At 32.9% G+C, this 27,373-nt stretch overlaps 4 protein-coding genes and 1 long non-coding RNA gene across 5 annotated transcripts; all 5 read left to right on the top strand.

The window, feature by feature from the left end:
• The first annotated feature begins 9,214 nt into the window (after positions 1-9,214).
• LOC104726870 (uncharacterized) lies at positions 9,215-10,330 on the top strand. The gene is made up of 3 exons (XR_758099.3): positions 9,215-9,514; positions 9,575-9,643; positions 9,726-10,330. It is a non-coding gene; the product is annotated as an uncharacterized LOC104726870 (long non-coding RNA).
• An 884-nt stretch (positions 10,331-11,214) lies between these two features.
• On the top strand, positions 11,215-13,683 carry LOC104726871 (tubulin beta-2 chain). Its single transcript, XM_010445820.3, has 3 exons — positions 11,215-11,831; positions 11,932-12,201; positions 12,765-13,683. The coding sequence occupies exons 1-3, from the start codon at positions 11,438-11,440 to the stop codon at positions 13,451-13,453; spliced, it is 1,353 nt and encodes a 450-aa protein (XP_010444122.1). The 5' UTR covers positions 11,215-11,437; the 3' UTR covers positions 13,454-13,683.
• A 683-nt stretch (positions 13,684-14,366) lies between these two features.
• Positions 14,367-17,946, top strand: LOC104726872 (LRR receptor-like serine/threonine-protein kinase FEI 2). Its single transcript, XM_010445821.3, has 13 exons — positions 14,367-14,753; positions 14,875-15,010; positions 15,109-15,180; positions 15,269-15,340; positions 15,475-15,546; positions 15,645-15,716; positions 15,799-15,870; positions 15,976-16,082; positions 16,162-16,338; positions 16,433-16,765; positions 16,872-17,126; positions 17,221-17,354; positions 17,442-17,946. The coding sequence occupies exons 1-13, from the start codon at positions 14,666-14,668 to the stop codon at positions 17,667-17,669; spliced, it is 1,818 nt and encodes a 605-aa protein (XP_010444123.2). The 5' UTR covers positions 14,367-14,665; the 3' UTR covers positions 17,670-17,946.
• A 1,139-nt stretch (positions 17,947-19,085) lies between these two features.
• On the top strand, positions 19,086-22,428 carry LOC104726873 (uncharacterized). The gene is made up of 5 exons (XM_087473594.1): positions 19,086-19,633; positions 20,763-20,896; positions 21,399-21,546; positions 22,039-22,145; positions 22,230-22,428. The coding sequence occupies exons 1-5, from the start codon at positions 19,333-19,335 to the stop codon at positions 22,269-22,271; spliced, it is 732 nt and encodes a 243-aa protein (XP_087329720.1). The 5' UTR covers positions 19,086-19,332; the 3' UTR covers positions 22,272-22,428.
• A 1,942-nt stretch (positions 22,429-24,370) lies between these two features.
• LOC104729043 (protein NRT1/ PTR FAMILY 4.7-like) lies at positions 24,371-26,610 on the top strand. The gene is made up of 4 exons (XM_019232825.2): positions 24,371-24,520; positions 24,620-24,725; positions 24,857-25,074; positions 25,162-26,610. The coding sequence occupies exons 1-4, from the start codon at positions 24,491-24,493 to the stop codon at positions 26,509-26,511; spliced, it is 1,704 nt and encodes a 567-aa protein (XP_019088370.2). The 5' UTR covers positions 24,371-24,490; the 3' UTR covers positions 26,512-26,610.
• Positions 26,611-27,373: the final 763 nt, after the last annotated feature.

The following is a 27,373-nucleotide window of genomic DNA, read 5'->3' on the forward strand; positions in this document are numbered from 1 at the left end:
TTTAGTATTACTATCCCCAACCACAATTATATTTGATCTATATAAAGCTATAACAAATGGACATCCACCCACGAACCAAAAGCGGTAGGCGGGGGTTGCAAATAGATTTTTTTTTCTTTTCTTTTCATTCTTTCAATTTTTTTTCATTACTTTTAAAATTTAATCTGTAGTGGTTTGATCAACACATTGGTTCGCTATATTGTATTTTCTTGGACCGAAATAATTTTACCTACCTAATATATTACATTGTCGATCAAAAATTAGTACCTAATATCACATTGTCTTCCAATTATTTAGTTTGATTTATGAAAATTATTAAATGAGTGAATTATGCTTAAGTCAATTTTGCCATCTATTATGTTGCTTTCACCTGCCATTTAAAACATCACTAGGTAACAACCCGCACTATGTGCGAGATAAATCGATTTAAAGAAAATTATTATAAGTAAAATTATTATCTTCGAACCAATATATGTTTGTGTCAAACATAAATTTAATTAAATTACTTGGTAGTTTAATTATTCAATTTTATTATATGTTAGTAACAATCAGATTCTAAACTAAATTTTCTGAAGATAATCTAATTTATTGATTTAATATTTTTGATTTTATTTAAATCTTTTGAGTTAGTCGATTTGTTAATATATTCTATAAATGACGGATTATTACCAAAAAAGCCATTATGAAAAAATTAATGAAATTCCAAAATCAACGTATACGTGTAAGAATACATTTCACCTGTGAAATATGTGAACGTGGTAAAGAAAATATTTATAAAATGTTACAATTTATGGCAATATATATTTTTGTGTGTTTTAAAAATCAAATTTATATTTATGGTTTGTCGAGTAACTATTACAATTTTGCATAATCTAATAATCACTTATTTTAAATATATTATGATTTTTTTGATACTAAGTTTATTTATAATGATAAGGGTTATTGGCTTATTCATTTTTAATAGCACATAAATGAATATACAATTAAAACATATATTTCTATTCGGTTATCAATATTTCTATTTTTAATAAATAAGCACACTAAATGTTGAGATTAATTAGTTTACATACTTAGATATATATATATAATCACACATCATGATATCCCCTAATTTTTGTCATATTTATTTATTTATAAATATATATTTATTGGGAATTAAGTTTCTTTTAATGAGTTAGAGATATTTCAGGGGTAATATACTTCCTTTTATAATCCATTTTAATAACTATTGAAAGCTTGTTAGATAAATTATTATGGTAATAATACTAACATATAACATTTCATTTTTATATGATCATGTTAATAAGTTATATGTTTAATAAGTTATATGTTCTTTATTTTTATTAACTTTATATTAATTGATATGTTTTTATAGCCTTTTTAGAATATTTTACGTATATTGATTTTAAGAAATCAATATTTATTTTAATTTTAAGAAATCAATTAGTTTTGACTTGTATATTTGTAAGTAAATTTTAGTGAAATTTTGCTTTACTATTAAATTTGTGTGAGAAATGATGACATATCTAATTATTATTCAGTTAATTGTTTTTAAAATAAATACAATGGCATAGAGCTGTAATTAATTAAAAATTTAAGGGTATTTTGTTAAAAAGTGTCTTGAACTCTATGGCGGCGACACATCAACTTTTTCTCAAATGTGCTTCTCTATTAATATATAGGAGATTAATTGACTATACTATTCGGTCTTTACCACCACCACTAGTTCACCAAGTTTTTATTTGGATTTTTAATTTCGGTCAATCATAGAATTCATTAAGATTAACACACACAAAAAACGCACTACACATTCTAATGTAAGAAAACTTACTAAAGGCAGATAGAATAAAAAAACAAACAGATTTATTTATATTTGTATTTACAAGAATCACGTGAATCATGTTGTACATGCAATACATGCTCGTAGGTTTAGATGTGGATGGTGCATAGGTTTAGATGTGAATGCATTTGAGTCCATTCAATTTACTTAAGAGTTAATTATGATTTGTGGAAGCAAATTATAATTGGGTTATGTTAAAACTGAAAGTGGGAGGAAGAGGATCAAAATGCGTCACGTTTTGGCAAATCACAAATGGAATGGGAGAGAAGAAGTGCGTGTCATTACCAATCCACTTAAAGTGATTCCAAGTCAAAATTAGTATATAATTTCAAAAGGCAGTGCGATTGCGATCTTCAATCTAACTCCCAATCCGTTGCTGCTACTTTTTTCCTTTTTTCTTCTCTCTTTTATTTTCTCAAATCTTTTTTTTTGGTGAAACTTTTTTGTTTCGATACTTTCATATTGTGTATAACAATATGTCAATAACTTGCTAGAACAAATTTATAACACTGTTGTATATAGATATATACATACTAGCCAAACGATAAATTTTGCTGTATAACAAGGTGGAAATTTAACTATAAAAATTAAGTATAAGCAAACAATAAATTATTTTTATGTACATATTTATATATGCGTGCCGTGTATTTATGATAACAAGTTCGGAACTTTTTCTGAATACCCAAAACAATTGACTTGGGAAAGATGGTGAGCGGTTAAATACTAATTTCGGTGACAATAAATGATAAGGTTTACTATTATTTATGGCAAAAAGTAATCGAACCTTCGACATGTGCTTCTCTGCAACTTTATATAATAAAGTTGTTATTTCAACAGTATGCTTCATAAATCCTCCAATCAGGCATTCCCTCTTTGATTTTTTTTCCTTTTCTTTTCTTTCTATAAACTATAAACTTCGCTGTTTGTTTTTGAGGCCTTCTATTTCTAGTTATATTGAATTACTTATATGTCAAGTAGAAATAAGAACAAAACACAAATGGTATTGCAACCGAAAGTGAATATCAAGTACATATACCCTTGAGACAGTAGTAAGCCACTAATTTTTTTAAAAATTATTAATATAAATTTAGCCAAAACCGATAATAGGTCCAATGAAATTTCGAATAAATGCATAAAGTAAAGTGATATTTCTCATATGCAATATAGAAGATAATGAGGAATTTATAGTAAACAACTAAACACAAAAGACTGGCTCTCAAGAAAAGAGATGGGGCGAATTAGGTAAGCACAACATCATGCTTACACCTTACCATCATGCCTCGTATTCGATGGATAAGTAATAATGTATCAATACGGCCACGGTACACTGTGGAGATTGTTTATTCGGAGGTGTAATGTTTTTCTCCAAAATGATTGAGTGTATTGATATTAAATTAACTCAAAAATACATCGAATGACTCAACGTAAAATGCACAAACCTAGCTAGGACTTGGTTTTACTCGACCACTAGACCTAAAATATTGAATATATATGAAATTTTTGGATTGTATATAGTAATATATATATATATATATATATATATATTTTTTTTTTTTGAACAAAGTATATAGTTATATATCTATGAGATAATTCTTTGACAAAAAATTGATATTCTCATACATATGTCATATCACCAAAGAAAAGGGTAAATAATTTTCAGTTAGGTCCATTATGATCCGGTCTAATCAGACCAAAGAAAAGACTCCCAAAATTTAAGGTTGTAAGAAATCTCCTAGAAATTGTTTGATAACGAACTTGGAGTCTTGAGATGATGCTGAGAGCTAGGGAGACTAGATTGGTCCATATCTTGATTGATACAGTCTTAATCTGACTTTTACAGAATTGCTTGAGAGATATATGAAGATAATATTCGAGTTAGCAAAAATAGTTCTAAACACTCGACCATATCAATAATACAAAAAATCCACTACCCTTCGATAGATTCCTTTGTGCGAAATGTTAAATTTTAATATTTATTTTCATCACTGACCATATTGTACATTCACACATCTATTGGCTGACTTATGATCAATTTTATCTGAGAACATGTTATACTATGCATCTAACTATCGACGAATAATATATTTGAAAGTAGGTAACTAAGAGATATCATAGAAATTATTACTGTATGTAAACATATAAAGACAAAAAGAATGTGTTGGATAAAACATTATATTGTTTAAAATTGTATATCACCAATTTCACGAGTTGAAACATTGTAAAACTAGTCATCTCACTAGTCGTTAACTATTAAACGATGAGTTTTTTACATTTTACGATTATAAAATGTATCATTATACATTAAAGATTATATTGTTATGTCAGTACTGCCTTGGTTTAGTAAAAACAAAAAGAAACCGAACGAACATGTTCTTGATTCTCGAAGTGATGGATGATATCTGTTCCCCTTCAGTCTTTTATGGAATCACTTCATCTTTCACTTCTAATGGTTTCTAGTATCTTGAGTTGTTCTTTTTGACAGTCGAAAAGCTCCTTCAATTTTCTTTTCCCTTTTGATTATTAGAATAAAGTAACTGATCACGCTAATATTTTTCATTTTCATATAAAATGTTCTGATTCTCTTACTCTATGTTGCCCTTCTGGAAAATCAAGGACCACAGGGAATTACATCACTTTTAAATTATCTTATTGGTGTTTTCTTTATAGATTAAGCCACATGTCGAGTTTTAATAATTATAATGATATTGCATAGTGCCCACTCAATTAAAATCTGGTCCAACTCTATGCTTCGTTGCCTTCGTTGGTCCAACTTGTTTGAAGCAGAACAAATTCTTGGACGACTATATATAATTATTATCCTAACAAATCGATTATGCAAAAGTAAACTTTGTTTAATCACAATGAAAGCAATATAGCCATAGACAATTTAGACATGCGTATAACTTTCACGTGTAAGCACTTTCAGAAGTCCAAAATAACTTGCAGCATAAATGACATCGAAGGAGCATATAATATTTTGATTTTGAACTCGTTTTTCTAGGTTTGTTTCTTTATTCCGTAGCTTTGAATTTGTTCCAATCGAAAATGTGGTCGTTGTCTTGTAAACAAAAATGTAGTCTTTTTAATATATATCACGAAAATGATGTTTTGATAAATCTCGTACTTGTGTGACAAAAAGAACGTATATATCTTGTACTTGTTAGAAGAAAGTCCGATGTTTTGTCCTTCAATTTTGAATATATGCTACTCATGTGTTTGTAAAGTAATAAAGAAATTGTGTTTGCAAAATTAATTTGGTAGAAAAGTACGCGACTAATTTGAATCATAATTTAATGGAGACAACATGTTTTAAGGTAACAGAAAGAAATCGAGAATATACGTGAAATATGGGACGTTACAACTTACAAAGTTGGTTCATCTTACTCTTAATCTTACCTTTTGATTTTGTAAACCCTAGGCCATCTAGTATTGTTATTTATGGAAGATCTATAAAGATCAAATTGTGTATATATAATTTTCTCTGACAAAAAAAGAATGAAGAAAAGTCTAGAATACTTTATACTTCAACTTGTACAAGTAAGAGAATACTAAATGGCATGTCGTTGTTATTATCAATAACTTTAGATTAACGCAAAGTGTTGGAACAAAGAACCAAAAATAGTAAATAAAGATGCGGTAATAGAAGTGCACACCATTTAGTAAAAAAACATAGTAATAGAATATGCTTGAAAACGGATAATAGCGAATATAAAGATAGAACACGAAGGGAGTTAGTTAGTAGTGGTAGAGTAGCATAGCAGCACCAGAAAGGTCCGAGTCGAAATCATTTTAGCAAACAAAGTCATCGTAATGAATTGTATACATTTTCTCATAGGCGTAATTCGTTTCCATTAATTTCAGATTCCAAAGATTTTCTTCAGAATAATATATAATTATAAAATAAGAATAAAAGATGAGAAAGGATTACGAATAAGTATGGGAAATTCTGAACCCATTGTTTCTGAGTGGGGAATTTTTCTATAAATAATAATTGACATCAAATCTCAATACGATTTTTTTTTTGTATTTTTCCTTATAGTATATAAAAATACGGATTTAGAAAAATTTTGGTACGAATAATAAAGCCAACCATCGGATAAGAAACCATTTGGTCGGAATCTTTAAAATTTAGGATAATTCGGCTGATATAATACGTACGTAATATATCAAAACTGTATACTATTAAATACTCATAATGGTTTATAATTTTTTTATATAGTTGTCAAAACACAAAAATGGCATGATTAATCCTTTGGACATGATCTTATACTATTACACAGTTACACCATTACATAGTAGATGGTTAATTTAGAGCATTTCCAATGGAAGATTTAGCAAAAGCTTTTATTGTAAAAGTGATTAAAAATAAATCATAATTAAGAAAAATAGATTCTGAAGAAAATATGTGACCACCCGCTTCTCTTAACTAAGAGGGCTGCTGAGGATGCACAATTTTGCATCATGTTTTAGTTAGATGCTTATTGCCGGATCTCTAATATGATATTAATTGTATATGATGCAAAACTTGTGTACTTTGATTTCTATGCTTTACCCTTTGTTTTTTGCCGAAACTTGATGTAGTCTAAAACTAGTATTGGAAGCTGCTAATGTTTTTAGTCTCTTGAAAGTACTTTGATGATTTGATTTACTGTTATCTATGCAGCACAGACAACTTGAGCCTATAGAATTGGGCAGACAAAGGATGCCATCGTGTATAGGTTAATGATCTCAGCATTAATATCCCTCATTGAATAAATTCGTTAAAATTGCATTTATGGTTCAATGAGGGATATTAATTTTGATGTTTGTCTGTTTGAATGAAAATCTTTGTACATTGTTATTCTGAGAATTTTAATTCCAGAAAGGCATCATGTTATAATCTTCACAAGATGCTTAATCTCATTTAGGATTTACTTAAATTATTCTTGATAAAATTGATTTAATTCTCAAATTATAGAAATTACTTAATTATTCTCGACAAAGTTGATTTTGATAAGATTATTGAAAACTAGTATATTTAATATTTTTCTTAACAACGACAACCAAATATCTAATTAATAAATCTACAAAATCGTACAGTTTTTTTCCGTTAAGGTTATTTTTGGTAAAAATTTGTTGAAAAGTAGTATATTTAATAGTATTCAAAAATTGCAAAGCATCTAGTTACCACATACAATATTGTTTTTGTTAAGGCTGATTTTGGTAAGAATTGGTTGGAAATTATTATATTAAGGTTGATTTTGGTAAGAATTGGTTTAAAATTATTAAATATAATAAATTTCAACAACTATTCTCGTTAAATATACATTAAGAAAATCATTTCAAAAAAACAAATTTCGAAAATGTTAAATGTACTAATTATTATTCTCGTTAAGGTTGATTTTGGTAATAATTTGTTGAAAACTAATACATTTAACATTTTTCAACAATGACAGCCAAACATTGTATTAATAAATATATCACTACAATTTTGTTCTCGTTAAAATTATTTTTTGGTAATTATTTATTGTGATTTTCAGTCAAAATCAGCTTTGCTGAATTAATAACAATGTAGTAAATTGCTTGTAGTTGTTATATCTTGAATGAAGTACGAAGGTCTAACCATTTCTTTAATATACCATAAAATGGTTGATATATTTACAAACTTGCATTATAGTTACGTTTATTGAATAATGGTATATTTGATAACTATATTACTCAAAATATTTTACTTAAAAAGGATAAAACAGTTTTCTCGGAAAGCCTTTATTTAGATTATTCATTTTCTTCTTCATTTTTGTTAAAACGTTTTTTAATAAGCCTAACTTAGTTAAGTCACACGATAAATGTTGATTCGGCTACATTATCATCAGTTCCAAGTTCCAACCAATTAATTTTTGGGTCAGATAATTGATAATGGGCTTTTAGGTAGTACCAGTTGGGCCCAAATTTCAAGTCAAATTTGAAACCCAAACACTTAAGATTAAACAAAAGAGCTTCATCTGATTGTCAGTATTTAACTAGTTATTAAAAGGAAAATACGATATATATGGTAAGCAATTTTGACATTTTTATATAGTTATAAAATGTTCACTCATAAACACATCAACACATATCTTTTGTATTGTCTTACTTCATTTTTATCAACTATTGATGCTATATATAATATATATATATATATATATATATATTAAAAAAAGCCATTGTCATTGTAATTTTATAATTTTTTTTCTTCAAATGGTTCATTTTACTTATTTAAATTACCACCATCATCAATTCAACAAACATAAATAGTTTTGGATAAAGTGAAATTCGTCTGTTTTAGCAAACAACACGTTCTCTTCCCTTTCGTAAACAAGCAAATCAACATGTGCTCTTCCATTAATATATGTATCTGTATGGGCCCAAAAAGCCTGCCAACAACATGTGCCCAAAATTTATAAACACTACTAGATGTTCACCCGCGGTACACCGCGGGGCTATTTTTTACTTTTAAACAATTAAATTACTGTTTTATAAATTTTAAGTGAACAATATGTTAACTCAACATATTATGTACTGCATAAATAGTATGTTTGTGGTGTATTGTGTTATAGTGAAGTTAGGATATCATATTGTTAATTAAATTTTATGTAGTATAAAATGTACAGATTTTTTTTATGTGTCTATTTTGTTTGCAATGTATAGATAATAGTATTTGAAATTATTTTGATTTTTTAAAATTATATGCTTATACTATATTGTGACATTGTAATTTAGTTTGTTTCATCTATTTATAATTAGATACTTTGGAATATATAGTTTTGTTGTGCATATAAATTATATGATATAATCCTTTTAATTTTCGATATTTTAAACTTTCATCCATACTATGATACGTATATCTATAAAATAATAATAATTAAATAAAATAAGAATTTTTGTTATAGAGAGATATATGAGTCGTATCTTCTTCTTCTACAATTGGGAAAGTTGATATTTTATTATTCATTATGGTCTCGATCGACTAAATAAATGAGATATGGGAAAACAATGTTCTCATATCTTCTTCTTCTTTCCTTAGCAACAAAGTGCAGCTCTATTATTTAAGTCAGAGAAAGTAAATCAGGTTAAAATTCATTTCATGATTTCAGTTTTGAGTAGATTAGACAAAGAGAGTACCGATTTCATCACATCCTAATAGATAATTCCAAATCTATTCAAATTTTGGAATAGTTCCAAGGTAAATTACTTTGTTTCTTTCTCTTTCTTTTTTTTTCTTCTAATAATTCGATCCAATATAGATGTAATTACATACATATGTTAATAGATTGTTTGGCAATTTGAATGTAGATTCTCAAATATGGAAAGAAATTAATTGAGGATTGCTTTTCTGATAAAGTGAGCGAATGATTTCTACAATTTTGAGGTGATGACCCTATGATGATTCACCGAATATGATGTCCTGCAAATATTAGATTATGGCATAGATAAATGACTTCCAAATCATGTCAACATAAATAATGTATTCACATCTAAAACCCAAGCTGCAATTAGAAAGCTAAGTACATTTTAACTTCACACTAATATGTCATCAATAAGTTAGTGTATTCATAATTTTAATGACTATTGCTTAACTTTGCAGGTTACTTTTATTTCTATGCAAGAGATAATATAAGTATCAGTAATAGTACATCAAATGGAAAGGAAAAGATGGTGAGTAATAGAGGAAGCTGGTTAGTTTTATATAAAGATAATTGTTTTTGATTTCGTCAGGTGCAAGCTCATAAATGTAACAAACTACTTGTGCCAACAACAACTGTTTTCAGTTCTATACATATTCAGGTTAGTATATGTAGTAAATGTGTTTGCTTGGTAATTCTAGCTGTAAATTGAAGATTTCATCAGACCATACTCGCAAATGCAGATGTAAACAATTCATCGAATAGGAAATCAAGTGCAAGAACAAAGATGTTAAAGCGATTGAGGGTTGCTTTCAACATGAAATCATCGATTGATTTAGGCTTGTAGGCCAATCAAGGGTAATTGAAATTATTTTATGTTCAAGAGAATCAACTGTAACGGGGTTATAAGGTTGTTTTTCTTCCAAGTAGCTCTAAGTGTGGGTCGATTCTTATGGTTGTTATGGCTCTTTCCACGCAAACCTCTGTTCTTCTTTACTTGTGATGCGAGACCTCTAACCTCATGATGCTTGTGAACATGGTTATCCAGTTGATTCTCATTTCGTTACAGACTGCGTTATGACCCGGAAAAGGAAAATAAGGTGAGGGAAAAAAATAGAAGTGTTATTAGTAGTTCATAAATCGGATTTCTAGACTCGACCACAGCCACACTTAGAGCTACGTAGATGGTTTTGTTTAGTTAACATGACTTATATGTTGATTAGATAAGTAACTTAAAGAGCCAAATGTTTAAGTTCTAATCATCAACCTTTATGACTACCTTCTTCACCCAAAGGTCTTAATGAAAACCCATTCACCAACAGGGAGCCTATTGATATATTTGGAAACCAAATCCTTCTTTACTAAGGAATGAATTTTTGTACCCTGAAATGAATAAAGAAAAACTGTATTAGTAGTCGTATTTAATAGGTAGATCTTTACCACTTCATATGACAAAACCATAATCATCTTCGAGAGTTTCACCAGTGGCTTGTGTGTACAAATGCCACAAATGGAGGATGAACCCTCCAAGCTGTTTTGTATGATCTGAGGAAGGCAAAAGTAGCAACCAAGCGATCTTCAAGGTTTTAAGTAAGCTTTTGTGTGTTTTGTATTAGTGATGATGGTAATTGGCGTGATGGTTTATAGTATTTAGAGGTTAATCATTAGGTCGATAATTCTTATAATCTTTTGATGCCAAAATCACGGCTTTAGAAACTAATTAGGTAGAAAATCTTTTGTAATCAGTTTTATTTTGGAGGATTGAAGGAATATTATACTCTTTGGCATTTATCATTGTTTCTTTAATTTGATTTTTCTAGATATTAGAGGAAAAGATGGAAAAAGATATCTTTTAAAATTTGGTTTGTTGGAGAGAAGCTAGGAGATCTTTTACTCGACAATTAATTGTGTTAATATATAGATTTCTGTAAAATGTAAATCTTCGTTGTTAAAATTTATACATTAAATTTTAAATATTTAATATTAAATGGCAATGACAGTTTTGTAAATAGGTGGCAAGTTCAGGATTTATTTGCTAAATGTACTTGAAAAATGTATATATTAATTATAGAATTACAAAAAAAAGTATTTTTTTTTTTTTAATATCCTGTCAAAAAATCACAAAATTAGTATTTTCGAATTTGAAATAATAATGTTGAAAATTTTGGTAAGTTACAGAAGAGAAAGAAACGGACCATTTTCAAATTTTGAATTTCGGAAAAAAACAAAATCGGCGCCTCTTAGAGATAGAGATAATTAATTATGGGGAAAAAAAAAGAGAATTAAAAACAAAAAAACGCAGAGAGCAATAATAAAAAGACCTTCACACTCACTCACACTTTTCTCATTTCTTCAAAACAACCCTAAACAGCTCTCTCTCTCTCTCTCTCTCTCTCTTTTCTTAATCAACCCTAAACAGCTCTCTCACGCACCGTTTCCACTCAATCAACCGAAGATGCGTGAGATTCTTCACATCCAGGGTGGTCAGTGCGGTAACCAGATCGGTGCCAAGTTCTGGGAAGTCGTTTGCGCCGAGCACGGCATAGATCCAACCGGTAGGTACACTGGTGACTCAGATCTACAGCTTGAGCGCATCAACGTTTACTACAACGAGGCTAGCTGTGGTCGATTCGTTCCTCGTGCTGTGCTCATGGATTTGGAGCCTGGGACTATGGATAGTCTCAGATCTGGTCCTTACGGTCAGACCTTTCGCCCTGATAACTTCGTCTTTGGCCAATCTGGTGCTGGTAACAACTGGGCTAAGGGTCATTACACCGAAGGAGCTGAGCTAATCGACTCGGTGCTCGATGTTGTTCGCAAGGAGGCCGAGAACTGCGACTGCCTTCAAGGTAAACCTTCTTCTTCTTCTTCTTCTAGATCTGTTCGATTTTAGGGTTTACTATGACTAGACTAGTGTGTTTTGAACTGTGTGGTAATTTGCTTTTGTAGGGTTCCAGGTGTGTCATTCGTTGGGAGGAGGAACTGGATCTGGGATGGGAACACTCTTGATTTCCAAGATCCGTGAAGAGTACCCAGATCGGATGATGCTCACATTCTCGGTGTTCCCTTCGCCTAAGGTCTCTGATACTGTTGTTGAGCCTTACAACGCTACTTTGTCTGTTCATCAGCTTGTTGAGAATGCAGATGAGTGCATGGTTCTTGATAATGAGGCCTTGTACGATATTTGCTTCAGGACTCTGAAACTCACTACCCCTAGCTGTAAGTCCTTCTATGATTCATGGTCGCATTGATACTCTTCTTTAAAGTTTTAGATCAGATCAGTTGATTCCTTGCCTTCTATTGTAGGGTTGATATGCATTGTCTAGATGTTGAACATGATTTGGTCATTGTTTCGTATCAGAATTGATTTGTTACTGTTTTCAGTGGTTTGTTCTTGCCTACTTACTTTACCTCCAGTGTTTTGTGTTATTGGTTCTGTTTAATGCGTCTATGGCATCACTGACTACTGCTATTCTCTAATTTTCTTGGTATCATACTTTCTGCAAATCCTTATTCCTTATACTGCTATTCTCTAATTTTCTTGGTATCATACTTTCTTGTTAAGTGTCCTGTACTGTATATATCTGGTTCTTTTTGTAACATGTAAGGGATTTGCAGAATGCAGTAGTGATTGTATAGAAGAGCTTGATTGTCAAACTGCTTTTATGATTGTGAAAGTGTACTGTTTGCTTTCTTATATACTTGTTTTCTGTTATGCTCTTTTTTTTAATATGCTTGTGCTGAGAAGGACACTTACTTACATCTTCATTCTCTGTCTACAGTTGGTGACTTAAACCATTTGATCTCTGCTACAATGTCTGGTGTCACATGCTGTTTGAGATTCCCTGGTCAGCTCAACTCTGACCTCCGTAAGCTTGCTGTGAACCTTATCCCATTCCCTCGTCTTCACTTCTTCATGGTGGGTTTTGCTCCTCTCACCTCAAGAGGTTCTCAGCAGTACCGTTCCCTCACAGTCCCTGAGCTCACCCAGCAAATGTGGGATTCCAAGAACATGATGTGTGCTGCTGACCCAAGACACGGACGCTACCTCACTGCCTCTGCTATGTTCCGTGGCAAGATGAGCACAAAGGAAGTTGATGAGCAGATGCTGAACGTGCAGAACAAGAACTCGTCCTACTTTGTCGAGTGGATCCCCAACAATGTGAAGTCAACCGTCTGTGACATCCCACCTACTGGTCTGAAGATGGCTTCCACTTTCATTGGTAACTCAACATCCATCCAAGAGATGTTCAGGCGTGTGAGTGAGCAGTTCACAGCTATGTTCAGGAGGAAGGCTTTCTTGCATTGGTACACAGGTGAGGGTATGGATGAGATGGAATTCACAGAAGCAGAGAGCAACATGAACGATTTGGTTTCAGAGTACCAGCAATACCAAGATGCAACTGCCGATGAAGAAGGTGAGTACGAGGACGAGGAAGAAGGTGAATACCAACAGGAGGAAGAGTACTGAAGAGTAATTTTAGTTAAAACCGCCTTAAAAAACAAAAAACAATTTAGTCGTTTGCTACTTTTAACCTCAACTACCAGTTGCAGGTTTTTTTTTCTGCTTGTATTTGACATGTCTGGATCTTTTTATGTACTTTCTTTCTAAATTTGGTTCGGTATTTCGTTAAGCTTTTGTATGAGTCCTAATATTCCTCTCAAATCTTCCAGATTAATGCACTTAGGATTGCCTCTGAAGTATTCAGTACTATTTTGAAGATCTGCATTGTCTCCACGATTTGGTCTTTTGTATCTGCACTTACATGTTACTGCTATATCACTTAAAGGAATTTGGGTTTGATCTGCTGGCTCAGCTCCATGTCTGACACCAAATCAAATTCATCATTGTTTCTGTAATACACTAAGCGATGGCCTCTTTGTCAGAGCAAAACATTAACTATAGCGCCGCCTAAAACTTTACTTCATTCGAATGTTCACCTTTCCATTTCTGTTATTGTGAAGGGAATTTGGAATGTTATAACGATTGTTCTAAAACTCGGTTGTCTAAACACTTGAACTGCCAAAAGGCCCACCAATTTGGAATGTTATCACGTTGGAAAATAATTCAGACGACATTAGTGTTTAATACTCTTCGTCAGATTACACATTTATCAGACTCAGACAAAGTAAATACTACAAGTCGAGAAAAAAAAGAAAAAAAACCTACAAAACGACACAGTTTTTGATAGCATTCACTCGCGTCTCAAGTACAATCTATAAATCACTCGCGTCACACGAAGACCACGTGTCCTTTTCGATCACGATAGCGAGTAGGTTTTTACAACTTATACTTGCGAGTGTGAAGATGGAGAGACAAATTTTGAATAATGGTTTCATCACAACGGGTCTCTTTGTCTCTCTCTCTCTCTCTCTCTCTCCTCTACACACAGATTTTCAAAAAATCTCTCAAAAGGAGAGGGAAAATTAAAATTAAAAATATAAAAATAAAATAAAAGAAGAATTATTTTTAGGAAAAACAAAAAGTAATGTTTTTCATCATGAGTCTTCCTCTTCCTCCTTCTTCTCACTCATTCCCAATCACTAGTCTCTCTCCATTCTCGAATTAGGGATTGGGGGGATTAAAAAAAAAAAATCTCATCTTTTCATTAATTTTGTTCTCTACTGTTTCGTATCGAAGCCTAAAAACAAGTTTCTTTTTTTTTTTGGAATCTGTGGCGAAATGGGTATCTCGAATTGGGTTTTCTTATTAGTGATTTCTTCTACAGCTACCCTTTTGGTTTCTTGCTCTTTTGCTCTCACTCTTGATGGTTAGTCAACTATACACTTTTATTACTACTCTTTAAAGTTCTTTGCTTTTTTATTTGGGTTGGTGAGAAATCTGAGATTTGATCATCAAGAAGCTCTTTCTAACTATTTTGATCTTTGTAGGGTTTTCTCTTTTGGAATTGAAGAGTGGATTTAATGATACGAGGAACTCTTTAGAGAACTGGAAAGATTCAGATGAGTCACCTTGTTCTTGGACTGGCGTCTCCTGTAATTCTCAAGACCAAAGAGTTGTTTCTATGTAAGAGAATGTGTTCTTGGTTTCTTCTTCTTCCTTTACCACTTTGAGCTTCTTTCTTTTTATCTGAATCGTGGTTTTGAAACTCCTGGATGATGCAGAAACTTACCTTACATGCAACTAGGAGGGATTATATCTCCTAGCATTGGGAAGCTTAGTAGATTGCAGAGACTGTGAGCTATCATCATTGTAGATTTGTTCTCTATGCTAATATTTTTAAGTAGTTGATTTCAATTCAAAAATTTGCTCGGAGTTATGTAGGGCGCTTCATCAGAACAGCTTACATGGAACAATTCCTAATGAAATCACCAATTGCACTGAGCTTAGAGCTATGTAAGTCAAGTTTTTGCATTTAAGCAGTCTTGATTAGTGGTGGTGTTGGAGTTTTCTCTTACAATTGGGGATATCAAACCTTTAGTTAGCGTTGAGCCATGAACATTGCTATCTGTTTTAAAACATGTTTTCAGGTATTTGAGGGCTAATTTTCTTCAAGGAGGGATTCCACCGGATATTGGCAACCTTACATTCCTTACTATATTGTAAGATTCAAAACTTTGTTGTTGTATTTTGGTTTCTTTAATTCTCTTCAAATTTTGATCATTTTAAAGAATTTGTGATGCTTTTGGGATATTTTCAGGGATCTATCAAGCAATACACTTAAAGGTGCTATTCCTTCTTCAATTAGTCGATTGAATCGGCTACGCTCCTTGTAAGTTATATACATAATCTTGTGTTTAGATATGTTAACTGTGCAAGATTTTGTATGTTCTTGAACTATTTGTTTGATTCAGGAACTTGTCAACCAACTTTTTCTCTGGCGAGATCCCAGATATTGGAGTTCTCAGCAGATTTGGCGTTGAAACGTGAGATTTCTTGTCTGTAAAACTGTTGGTTTCAAAAATCTTATGTGTAAATGTTAGACTAGGATGTTATTTCTGATTGTGGCTTTTGTGTCTTTTTATGGTTAGATTTACCGGTAATTTGGATCTTTGCGGCCGGCAAATTCACAAGCCATGTAGATCATCAATGGGGTTCCCTGTTGTTCTTCCTCATGCAGAAACTGATGATGAATCAGGCAAGATCCTATTAAATACCTAAATCATTGATTCTCGAGACTTCCTTTGGCCACTTTCTGATTCTTGATGTCCTCACAGAGACTCCAAAGCGGTCTTCACGCTTGATTAAAGGAATTTTGATAGGAGCAATGTCTACAATGGCTCTTGCATTCATTGTGATCTTTGTGTTCCTTTGGATTTGGATGCTCTCAAAGAAAGAAAGAACAGTAAAGAAGTACACAGAAGTCAAGAAACAAAAGGAACCATCTGAAACGAGTAAGATCCACATAAAAGAGATAAATCTTGTCTTTTCTTGCTGCTAATCATTTTTTCTAAACTGTGTTGCTTCTTTCATCTGTCTTTTAAAAAGGTAAGAAGCTAATTACATTCCATGGGGATCTTCCATACTCCTCGACTGAGCTGATCGAGAAGCTAGAGTCTCTTGATGAGGAAGACATTGTGGGTTCAGGAGGATTTGGCACGGTTTATCGAATGGTAATGAATGATCTTGGAACCTTTGCGGTTAAGAAAATAGATAGGAGTCGACAAGGATCAGACCGAGTTTTTGAGCGAGAGGTTGAGATTTTGGGAAGTGTCAAACACATCAATCTAGTTAACCTACGTGGATTCTGCCGCTTACCATCTTCAAGACTTCTCATCTATGATTACCTTACCGTGGGGAGCTTAGACGATCTTCTCCATGGTAATAAATGCACTTCTACATACCTTCTTATCTTTCATTGTTGGTCTTGCAATGTGTATTGATCTTGTTCTGTTTTTTTTTTTTTTTTGGTTTCTTATCTCTGAAGAACGAGCTCAAGAAGACGGTTTGTTGAATTGGAACGCTCGGTTGAAAATAGCACTAGGTTCTGCGAGGGGTCTAGCGTATCTACACCATGATTGTAGTCCTAAAATAGTTCACCGTGATATAAAATCAAGCAATATTCTACTCAATGATAAGCTAGAACCTAGAGTCTCGGACTTTGGTCTTGCTAAGCTTCTTGTTGACGAAGACGCTCATGTTACCACCGTGGTAGCTGGCACATTTGGCTATCTTGCTCCAGGTTCTGTTCTTTGCCAACTTCCTTTTTGAATCTTAGAATTCAATAGTTTCTAAAGTTTCTAACTTTTTTTTTGTATGATGAATCTTGGAAACAGAGTATCTACAAAATGGGAGAGCGACAGAGAAGTCTGATGTGTATAGCTTTGGAGTTCTTCTCCTTGAGCTTGTTACTGGAAAAAGACCAACAGATCCAATATTCGTTAAACGAGGCTTGAATGTTGTTGGATGGGTAAGAAAACACCTCTCTGACAAGAACCGTTCTGTTTTTAACTTTCATAAGATTCGTTTTCTAAGAAAATGTGACATGTTAAATCAGATGAACACTGTGTTGAAAGAGAATCGATTAGAGGATGTGATGGGCAAGAGATGCACCGATGTAGACGAAGACTCTGTTGAGGCATTGCTCGAGATAGCGGCTAGGTGTACAGACGCTAACCCTGAGGATAGGCCGGCTATGAACCAGGTGGCTCAGTTGCTTGAGCAAGAAGTCATGTCCCCTTCTGCGATTGATTACTACGATGATTCTCAGTCCGATTACTGTTAGGGGCCGCTTGCTTATGCACGGCTAGTAGTAACCGGTAAATCTTAATCCCACGGCGGTTTTGTTGTTGTTGTGGCTGTTATGAATGTTGGTGATTTGGGATGGAGGGGGTTTGTATGTAAATTAGAATTGAAGGTGGAGTAAGATTACTGAGGTGTATTGTTCTTGTGCACTTTTTTAATGTTTTTGTAAACGTAACGATCCATTCTCTTGTATTTTCAATATTCAAAGCAGAAGACACTTGAGAGCTCTGTTATTTATTTATTGTTTTTGTTCTGTTTTTTACCTGTCTCTATGCATATATATTTTGGTGTAGATTAAAATTATCAATTGGATTCGGATTATGTTTATTTTTTTACGAATTGCAAATTCGGAAATATTAGAACAAAACACTGTCTTTGGGTCTAGTTAATAATGGTCGACTAAAAATAGTTTAAACTTTTTTCTTAAGAAAATGGTATTTTTCAGCAAATCATATAACTTTGAAATGATATCAAGAAAATGCTGAGATTTTACAAAGAAGCTGTGTTTAGAGAGACTTGAGAGAGTTGATAATTTCTTGATTTTTTTTTTTTTCCCTCGAATTTTTTAAAATATCTTCTGAATAAGCAGATGACCTTTCGTTAAATGGAAGAGACTTCGTACATCTCCAAGCCCCATCCACCTCTTAAAAGGCCAATGTTTGTTTTTGCCCTATATGCTTTTGCTATCTACGCGTACAAATACTGATATAAAAGTCATTCTTCAAATATTTATGTTAATACATTCATAAATTTGTACATGAATATATTATATCAGTTGATTAAATATAATACAAGAGACCAATGGGATATCGTCAATTATAACCTTTTGAAAATTACTCGTAACTCTTGGAAAATTCGATTTTCTTACATCAGTAGTTTTTTTTTTTTTGGGTCAACACATAAGTAGTTTATAACTAAGTAATCAGATAGATATTGGTTTTCAGTTGGGCCATTATAAACTGACATAGTGAGTACTACAGATTTTGGAGATTAATTAGTTTTTTTGGTCTATTTTTCCGCTTATATAAAAGAACTGTATATATAACCTAATTGTTCAAAAAAAGGAAAAAAAATGAACTATAACCTAATTCCGAATTAATTAATTGCAAAACTAATATATATTAGTTATTAAAAATAAGCTATTGTCTTAATTTAAAAAAAAATGATATTGTCGTACATTATATTGCAGTGATAGACTGATAGTTATAATATTGTTCATACATATAAAAAAACTACAAGGCAAACTAGCTAGCAGCACAAAAAGAAATGATTAAATTTAATAGTTTTCGAAATTTAATATAATACTGGAACTTAAACAAGGTTAAACAATTCAAATACTTGAGTTGATCAATAATTTTATGCATGACATTAAGCATATTTTCTACATATTAAAACCGATTTCTGTTGGTAAATGATTTACCAAAAAAAAAAAAAGGTATATGCTAATCTACGCTATAAGCACATATTTGCGTGAGTGTATATAAATACATGCAAACATGTATCACTTGTCTCTCTCCTATTGGTTAAGATAACAGAGAGAAACGGTATTTTTAGACTTTGCTAAAGAGATATTTAGAGAGATCAAGAATCCCACTTTTTGAGCGGTCTTATCTTTATTCTCCACCTCAAAGAACCATTTTGTCATGGCTTCTGTTGCCGTGAAGCCACAGCCTCTTCTTGGCCGGAGCCTCACTTCTACGGCGGCTTTAAAATCTTCGCCAATGTTGGCCAACGTTTCTAGCCGGCATTTTCTTGGGATCTCTACGTATAACGAATTCTTGAGACAAATAAGAACTCCGGCAACTTTAAATCACCGCCGACAAGTAAGCACGGTGGTGGCTTCGGCAGGAAACTTGACGACGTCTTCGTGGGACTCGTGGAAGCCAGATAAGACGGCGGCGGCTACGGCTCTATTGCTGAGTGATGTCATTTGGCCTGCAGCTGGTTAGTCATTGAAAACAAATTACATACTAATTAATTACTAGTATTCAACATCATACTTTTTAATAGTATTTTTTTTTTTGTCAAAAGTTTTGAGATCATAAGTCTTTTACTACTAATGTTTTCTCGATCTTCAAAAATTGATGCACTTTGGTTCTTAAATCAGAAGAACTACAAGAAGTGTGATTAGGGTATAAAAGTAGCAAACGAAAATAAATAAAAGGAAGAGAGGAAAGGTGGACACACAAACAATATAAAATTAGAAAATTAATTTCTGACTCAGAGAGATTGAGAATGTGTCTCTTCCTAAGGCCAAATGGTCATTTTATGTGAACCTAAGTTCGAGTTTGACCAATTTATCGTTTTGTTATAGTGTATATACAATATAAGTATTTGACTATAGAACGTGTGGTGGTGAAAAAAAGAGAGAGAAAAGTGTGGTTTTTAGGAATTATGTTAAGCAATTAGTGTTAGAAGTTTAAATAAATTGAAAAAAAAACATTATTAACTGGAAAAAATATGGCGAATAGTTTTATGAATATCGACTAATCGTTTTTGGATCGTGGCATGTAATATTTGATTATTTTTGTAAGTAACTCAATGCTGGGAAATATACATGTAGTCAAAGAAATTAATTTGTTTTTGAGAATCTTATAGTTTGCGTTTAGTCAAACCCTATGCTGACGCCTGACAGAGAGCTTATATTAATCAAGGTTTATAGCTGACTTCTTTCAATAAATATGAAATTATATTCATGTGTGGCAGCTATAATTACCATCTCTATGGTCTGAATTTCAACGGAAATCAACTCAAAGTTATATAAAAATTCCTCATTTAACTATTTTTATAACGTCATGGCTGAAGATTCGAATAAAACAAATTTTGGCAAAATTTGGAACGTTTAATATAATCGATTAAACCAATGTAGTACGTAGTGAATTAATAAGCGTATATATATATTCCTATATAATAAAAAAAACTTAGACAATTAGCGAATGGAAATTGCAAAACAGATGTTGTTTTGTTAAAAAAATATACATGTTAGACCCTTAGAAAAAAAAAGAGTTGTGATAATACAATTTGTTTTGGTTTCTTAATTATAAAATTTATAAAAAATCTTGTTTGTGAGTAGGAGCGTTTGCGGCAATGGCAATATTGGGAAGAATTGATCAAATGCTATCTCCAAAAGGGATTTCAATGTCGGTTGCACCACTTGGTGCTGTCTCCGCCATTCTTTTCACCACTCCTTCTGCTCCTACTGCTCGGGTATATCTCTAGTTTCAATTTCAACCACTGGTTTTGTATAATAGCGATCTATTATATTATTATTTGCGGTTGAACGCAAAAGCTTCTTTGTTTTTTCCTCCATGAGATATACAACGCAAACACCAAAAGTGAGTTGTTAGGATTTGAATGGTGGTAACAACAAACATAGAGGAATTAAATAGTTTAATATTAGAAAGTAGTAGTAGTTAAGACGAAATATTTTCCCACTAACTTCTTCTATATCCATAAACTAGTTGAAGATTTTCTTCTAATTGTGTTCTTGTGCTTTCACTTTTTCTATGGAATAAAGAGGTCCACCACTATTTTCTTGTTGCTTTATCATGTCCTTGGATAGATTAGTCACAGCCTATTTAAGCCATCAAATCATGTTAAAGTAGGAAGTATTAGATTCTATATATATTGGTAATTTTGTCGTTATATCAGTTATTTAACAAATTAATTGAAGAAGACTGTGTGTGTTTTGTGTTTCTTATATTTTCAGAAATACAATCTGTTTATGGCTCAAATAGGTTGTGCTGCGATTGGTGTGGTAGCCTTCTCCCTCTTCGGGCCAGGTTGGCTCGCCCGTAGCGTTGCCCTCGCCGCTTCCATCGCATTCATGGTCGTTGCTCGTGCCAATCACCCTCCTGGTAATTTTTTTTTTTTTTTTTTTTTTTCATTTTTCTCTTACATATATCCGAAAGAAAATAAAAATCTCGATTAATAGAACGAAGAAGTACATATATAATCAAATCAAATAGAACCAAAATATACAAAACACCAATTAGTTAATTATAGAAGTATAACTGATTGATTGATCAATGATGTGATTGAATGGAATTATAATTCAATTTTTTCACTGTAATATTATTAAAAAGAAAATGATGCAAATATTTAAATAGAATCTGAGTTATATAACCCATGTTGCTAAAGATCTGAATCAAAAAGCCCATAAAGAAAATAACTACACTACCGCTGACAAAGGTACACACTAATGAACAACCTGAAACTCTTGGTCGGTGTCCCCTTCATTTTACTCTTTTAACATTTTTCTGTCCTTTTTTTTTTTTCTTCATCCATTTGTTTCTCATTAATTGATTTAAGTCTTGTGAGTGTTAATTTGGTTTATCATGTTTAACCAGCGGCGAGTTTACCACTACTGTTCATTGATGGAGCAAAGTTCCATCACTTGAATTTCTGGTACGCATTGTTCCCAGGTGCAGCTGCTTGTGTCATCCTCTGCCTTCTCGTAAGTTTTGGTGAATATTTAGGTTATAAGGTTTTAACGTGATTTAAGTGTACTAATATAATTCAATATTTGCTCTCTTTGCAGCAATCGGTCGTATGTTACTTGAAGGAAAACATAAAATTTTGATGAATCATCAAGCGACACACGTACGATGGAATGATGATATATAATACAGACATATTAATGCAAATCTTGTGAAAATATTTGATTCATGTATAAACTTGAACGTATGTAAATGACTATATAAATACGTTCATTCAATATATGTAGTTCTCTTTTTATATAACGTTGTCTTCTCCGTTTGCTCATAATCATTTTTTTTTTCTTCTTCAATTGACACTATTTGGCACCATAACAACGGAACATCTATCTAATATATATTGAAACGTATTTAAGAGTTAAGTTAATAAAAATGGACTGTTTAGCACGTGTTTGGACGGTTGTCGTGGTGAGGTTAAGTTTCCAAATAAGTATATACAGAACCTAATTTGTTGGGGAAAATATAATACAATATACTCTACTTATTCACATTTAAATTATTTTCAATTTCTGTGTGTTACACTTAAGTAATTTATCCACATTCATCGTATGAATAAAAATAATTTCCGCTATATAACTGCATTTATATGTGTAATCATCAATAATGTGAAATTTTAAATATTTTGTCTCCATTTTACTGCCAAATTGTTATACTTATGTATTGTTATTTATTTGTATACTAACAAAATCCAATTAAAAAATCTCAAGCTTTCTCAACCAAAACCGGGACAAAACCAGGAATATTCCGGTTTAGAGCGTTGTAGACTTGTAGTAACGTCTAGATGATAGAATTCAATAATGGGGTTAAAAGAAGGTGGGGGCCTATCGTAAATTGCGGGAAGAACTAGGCAACCACCCAAATTGGATGATTGTAGAACATGGTCACTGTTATATATATTATCGTACCGACGGAAAAAATTTGCACCTGACTAAATTTTATCATCCACAGAAAGCGTTTTGTACATAATGTAGTGTGGTTGTTGCAGTGGTGCTGGTGGCCCAAATATGATATACCCAATCTCATGGGGGAATCATTTACCCAAAGCATAAAACCTTGTCTTATATATGTGTATATGCACATATCATGATTAATGCATGAATAAACTGGGTTTGCTGTAGTTTGACTCCGACCGGTTAAACCGGCTGCTGATTGAAGCTATTCTTCCGGAAACGTTGGTTTATCTAACACATTCCTCATATACAAAGTTACGAATGATGCGGTGCATAAATATTAAATTAGGTTAAAACTTGCTCGTGACAATGAAAACAAGAATATCGTTATCACAAGAGTTAAATGTTGTAGACAACTTGCATATGAAATATTCATATCAATTGTTCTTTCAGTATTTATGATAATAGATCCAACTCTCTCTAATTTGCGTATGAACCAATAAGATTTGAGAGATGGATCGAGTCCTTCTCACCGCCTCTTCTACAATACGATCATTCACTATCAAACCGATAAAGAATTAAACCGGCTTAAATTTTAGATTTCTCCAAATTACTTTAAAGAGATACGATCGACGATATTATTATTCTCCACAAGGATTTTTTGTTTATCACTTGTGAAAGATCAACAAAAGGCTTACAAGGTGGGGACATATAAAACTGTTTAAGCAATCCAATTTATATCTAAACCAGAATAACCGTCTTAACTTGTGTGGACCGTACGTACTTTGTCTTAAACTAACGAGGGTAAAATTGGTCTTACCATCAGCATATGTGATTATGTTCCATAGTGCCACTCAACTAAACAAACGCACGTCCGTTAGACTCTTGATTATACAATAGTGGTGTATTTACGTGGACAACATTATAGCTTTTATTAGAATTATGAATTTTCTAATTCAAAATCATTTGGTAATGGAACAATTTTGTCGATATCTCGATATCGATCCTTATACTATAAACTAGAATATTCTATAACATAGTCGATTAATTACGAGTGAAGAAGTTAGTTGCGTCTTTTATTCAGTTTACGTAAATTTCATAATCCAAAAATAGCAAAGAACAAGCTAACTAAACTTCTAGGATTATGCAGTTATGCACGGACGGTGCCTTGTTAACGAGGAAAGAAACAGAGGAAATACAAAAACAGAGTCAACATCAAAGACAGTAACATTTCTTTGTGTTTTTTTTTTTGAAGTTGTACGTTTAGTCTCTAGAGTTTTCGCTCGTTTGTAATAACCACACACCAAATTTTTTCCCCTCTTGTCCACTCTCTCTCTCCCTCTCTATATAAATGTCCACACACTATTGCTATTAATCATATACTTCACTTTCATTCTCAAAACAGCTGTTTCTTGATGATAATGTCTCAGGCGTTTGAACATATGGTGAGTTTCAATTCTCTCTCCAACTTTCCCAAATCCAAGTTCAGACTTACAAGCTAAGAGTTGCAATGATTAATGATCATTTTACAACATTTTGTGTAGGATGAAGCAAACAGGTTAAGCGTGTGGAATGGTTACGTAGACTGGAGAAATAGACCGGCATTGCGTGGCCGCCATGGCGGTATGCTTGCGGCATCTTTTGTCTTGGGTGAGTCTTTAGTACTTAATCTATCTATCTCTTGAACAAGTATAGGCCAATTTTTTTGGAGGAAAAAGGTACTCTTAATTTTTAAAAATGGAGTAATAATTGTTAGTGTATTCCTAAACACACGTTTTTAGGTGTGGAAGTGTTGGAGAACCTTGCGTTCTTAGCAAACGCCAGCAATCTAGTGCTGTATTTGTCAACGAAGATGGGGTTTTCACCGTCTGGAGCCGCAAACGCTGTAACCGCTTTTATGGGAACAGCATTTTTCTTGGCCCTTTTAGGAGGGTTCTTGGCAGATGCTTTCTTCACCACTTTCCATATCTATTTAGTCAGCGCCGCCATTGAATTCTTGGTAAGCACTTCATAGCAAATCAAAATCTGCAGTATAAGTTAAATGGTACTTACGGTCTAAGCCCACACTATTTTGTGGAACATACAGGGCTTAATGGTACTTACGGTCCAAGCCCATGAGCACTCTACCGAGCCATGGTCTCGTGTAGTTCTGTTCGTGGGTCTATTCTTAGTAGCTCTCGGTGTAGGAGGAATAAAAGGCTCGTTGCCACCGCACGGAGCTGAACAATTCGACAATGAAACACCGAGTGGGAGGAGACAAAGATCCTTCTTCTTCAACTACTTCATATTTAGCCTCTCGTGCGGTGCCTTGATAGCCGTCACGGTCGTGGTCTGGCTCGAAGATAACAAAGGCTGGTCTTATGGCTTTGGTGTCTCCACGGCCGCGATCTTGATATCGGTCCCGGTTTTCTTGGCTGGATCTCGCTTTTATCGCCTTAAGGTTCCTAGCGGAAGTCCAATCACGACTCTATTCAAGGTCTTGACCGCTGCTTTATACGCTATGTGCAAGAGAAGAAGAACTTCAAGCAACGTTGTTACGTGTCATACAAGAAACGATGGTGATGACAACGAAAGCAAGCGAAACAGCGATGGAGATGATGAAGTTCTCGGATCGTTCCTTGGTGAAGTTGTGAGAGCACGCGAATCTCTACCTCGACCACTCTGTTGCACGGAGGAACAAATCGAAGACGTGAAGATAGTCATTAAGATTTTACCTATTTTCATGTCTACCATTATGCTTAATTGCTGTCTAGCTCAACTGTCGACCTTTTCTGTCCAACAAGCTTCGACGATGAACACCAAGCTTGGTTCATTTACCGTCCCACCCGCGGCATTACCTGTCTTCCCGGTAGTCTTCACAATGATCTTAGCTCCAACTTACAACCGCTTCCTTCTTCCCCTAGCTCAAAAAGCAACAAAAAATGAAACCGGCATAACTCATCTTCAACGCATTGGAACAGGGCTCATCCTTTCGATAGTCGCAATGGTGGTCGCAGCCTTAGTGGAAACCAAACGCAAACACGTCCTTCTTGCTTGCTGTTCAAGCAACAACTCATCTTCTTATTCTTCTTCGCCGCTTCCTATAACGTTTCTTTGGGTGGCTATACAATATGTGTTTCTTGGATCAGCCGATCTATTCACGTTAGCCGGTATGATGGAGTTTTTCTTCACCGAAGCTCCTTCTACAATGCGTTCCCTTGCAACCTCTCTTTCATGGGCGTCTCTTGCGATGGGTTATTACTTGAGCTCTGTTCTCGTCTCGGCCGTTAACTTCGTAACAGGCTTAAACCAGCACAATCCATGGCTTTCGGGGAAGAATCTGAACCAGTATCATCTCGAGAGATTTTACTGGCTCATGTGTGTGCTTAGTGGGATCAACTTCTTGCATTATCTCTTTTGGGCTAACCGTTATGTGTACCGGTCGAACCAAGGGTAGATCCTAAGCATATATATTGATGAATCTTTCGTGGGAATAAGTGTATTGTATTGAGCCTAAGCATAAATATTTTAATGTGAAATTTTTTTTTGATAAAAATGTTTACAAGCTCACAAATCAAATGCTTAAAAGGGTTATAAAAATTAGTCTCATGTATGATGATGAGTGTAAATTTCCTTTGATATCTCTAAATGTTTAATCTCCTTTGATATTGTAATACTAAGTTACTAAATTAACAAATCAAAATAGCATTGAAATTAACAATCAAAATATAATTATACAATCTTAAACACTAAGCAAAATTAACAAATATAACGTAAAATCTAAAAATTGTAATTATAAAAAATCCTCGTGCGGTGTACTGCGAATTAAAATCTAGTTGTTATAAGAATAAAAGAAGTGCAGGATACATGTTTCTTACTTACAGTGTTTTACCTGAACACATGTCGTCAACAAGTACTCTATTCTATTAAATTATTGAAAATAAACTCTTTATCTACAAAAAAAATGAGTCAAAAACCGATAAATTTATATGAAAAAATAGATTTGTGAAATTTATGTTAGTTTGGTTAAGGTGTTATATTAATATATGTATCTAGTTGGGTTGGATAATCCATCTTTTATTTATTTCGGTTTGTTATTAGATTTTTTACGGATAAATCATGTTTGGAATAAGATTTATGGTGTTTGAAACCTACATATGTGAGATTTATGTGCATTATATAAATAATTTGTTGAAGTTCGAATCATGATAAATTGGTTTACATTATTGTGGATTTTGATTGTGATGATATTACTCTTATAGTCTTGTACTTATATGTAATTGTTCTCAATATTCCAATTTATGGAATTGAAATTAATT

This window comes from Camelina sativa, chromosome 11, assembly GCF_030686135.1.
Source record: "Camelina sativa cultivar CO46 ecotype springtype chromosome 11, ASM3068613v1".
Classification (NCBI taxonomy): domain Eukaryota; kingdom Viridiplantae; phylum Streptophyta; class Magnoliopsida; order Brassicales; family Brassicaceae; genus Camelina; species Camelina sativa.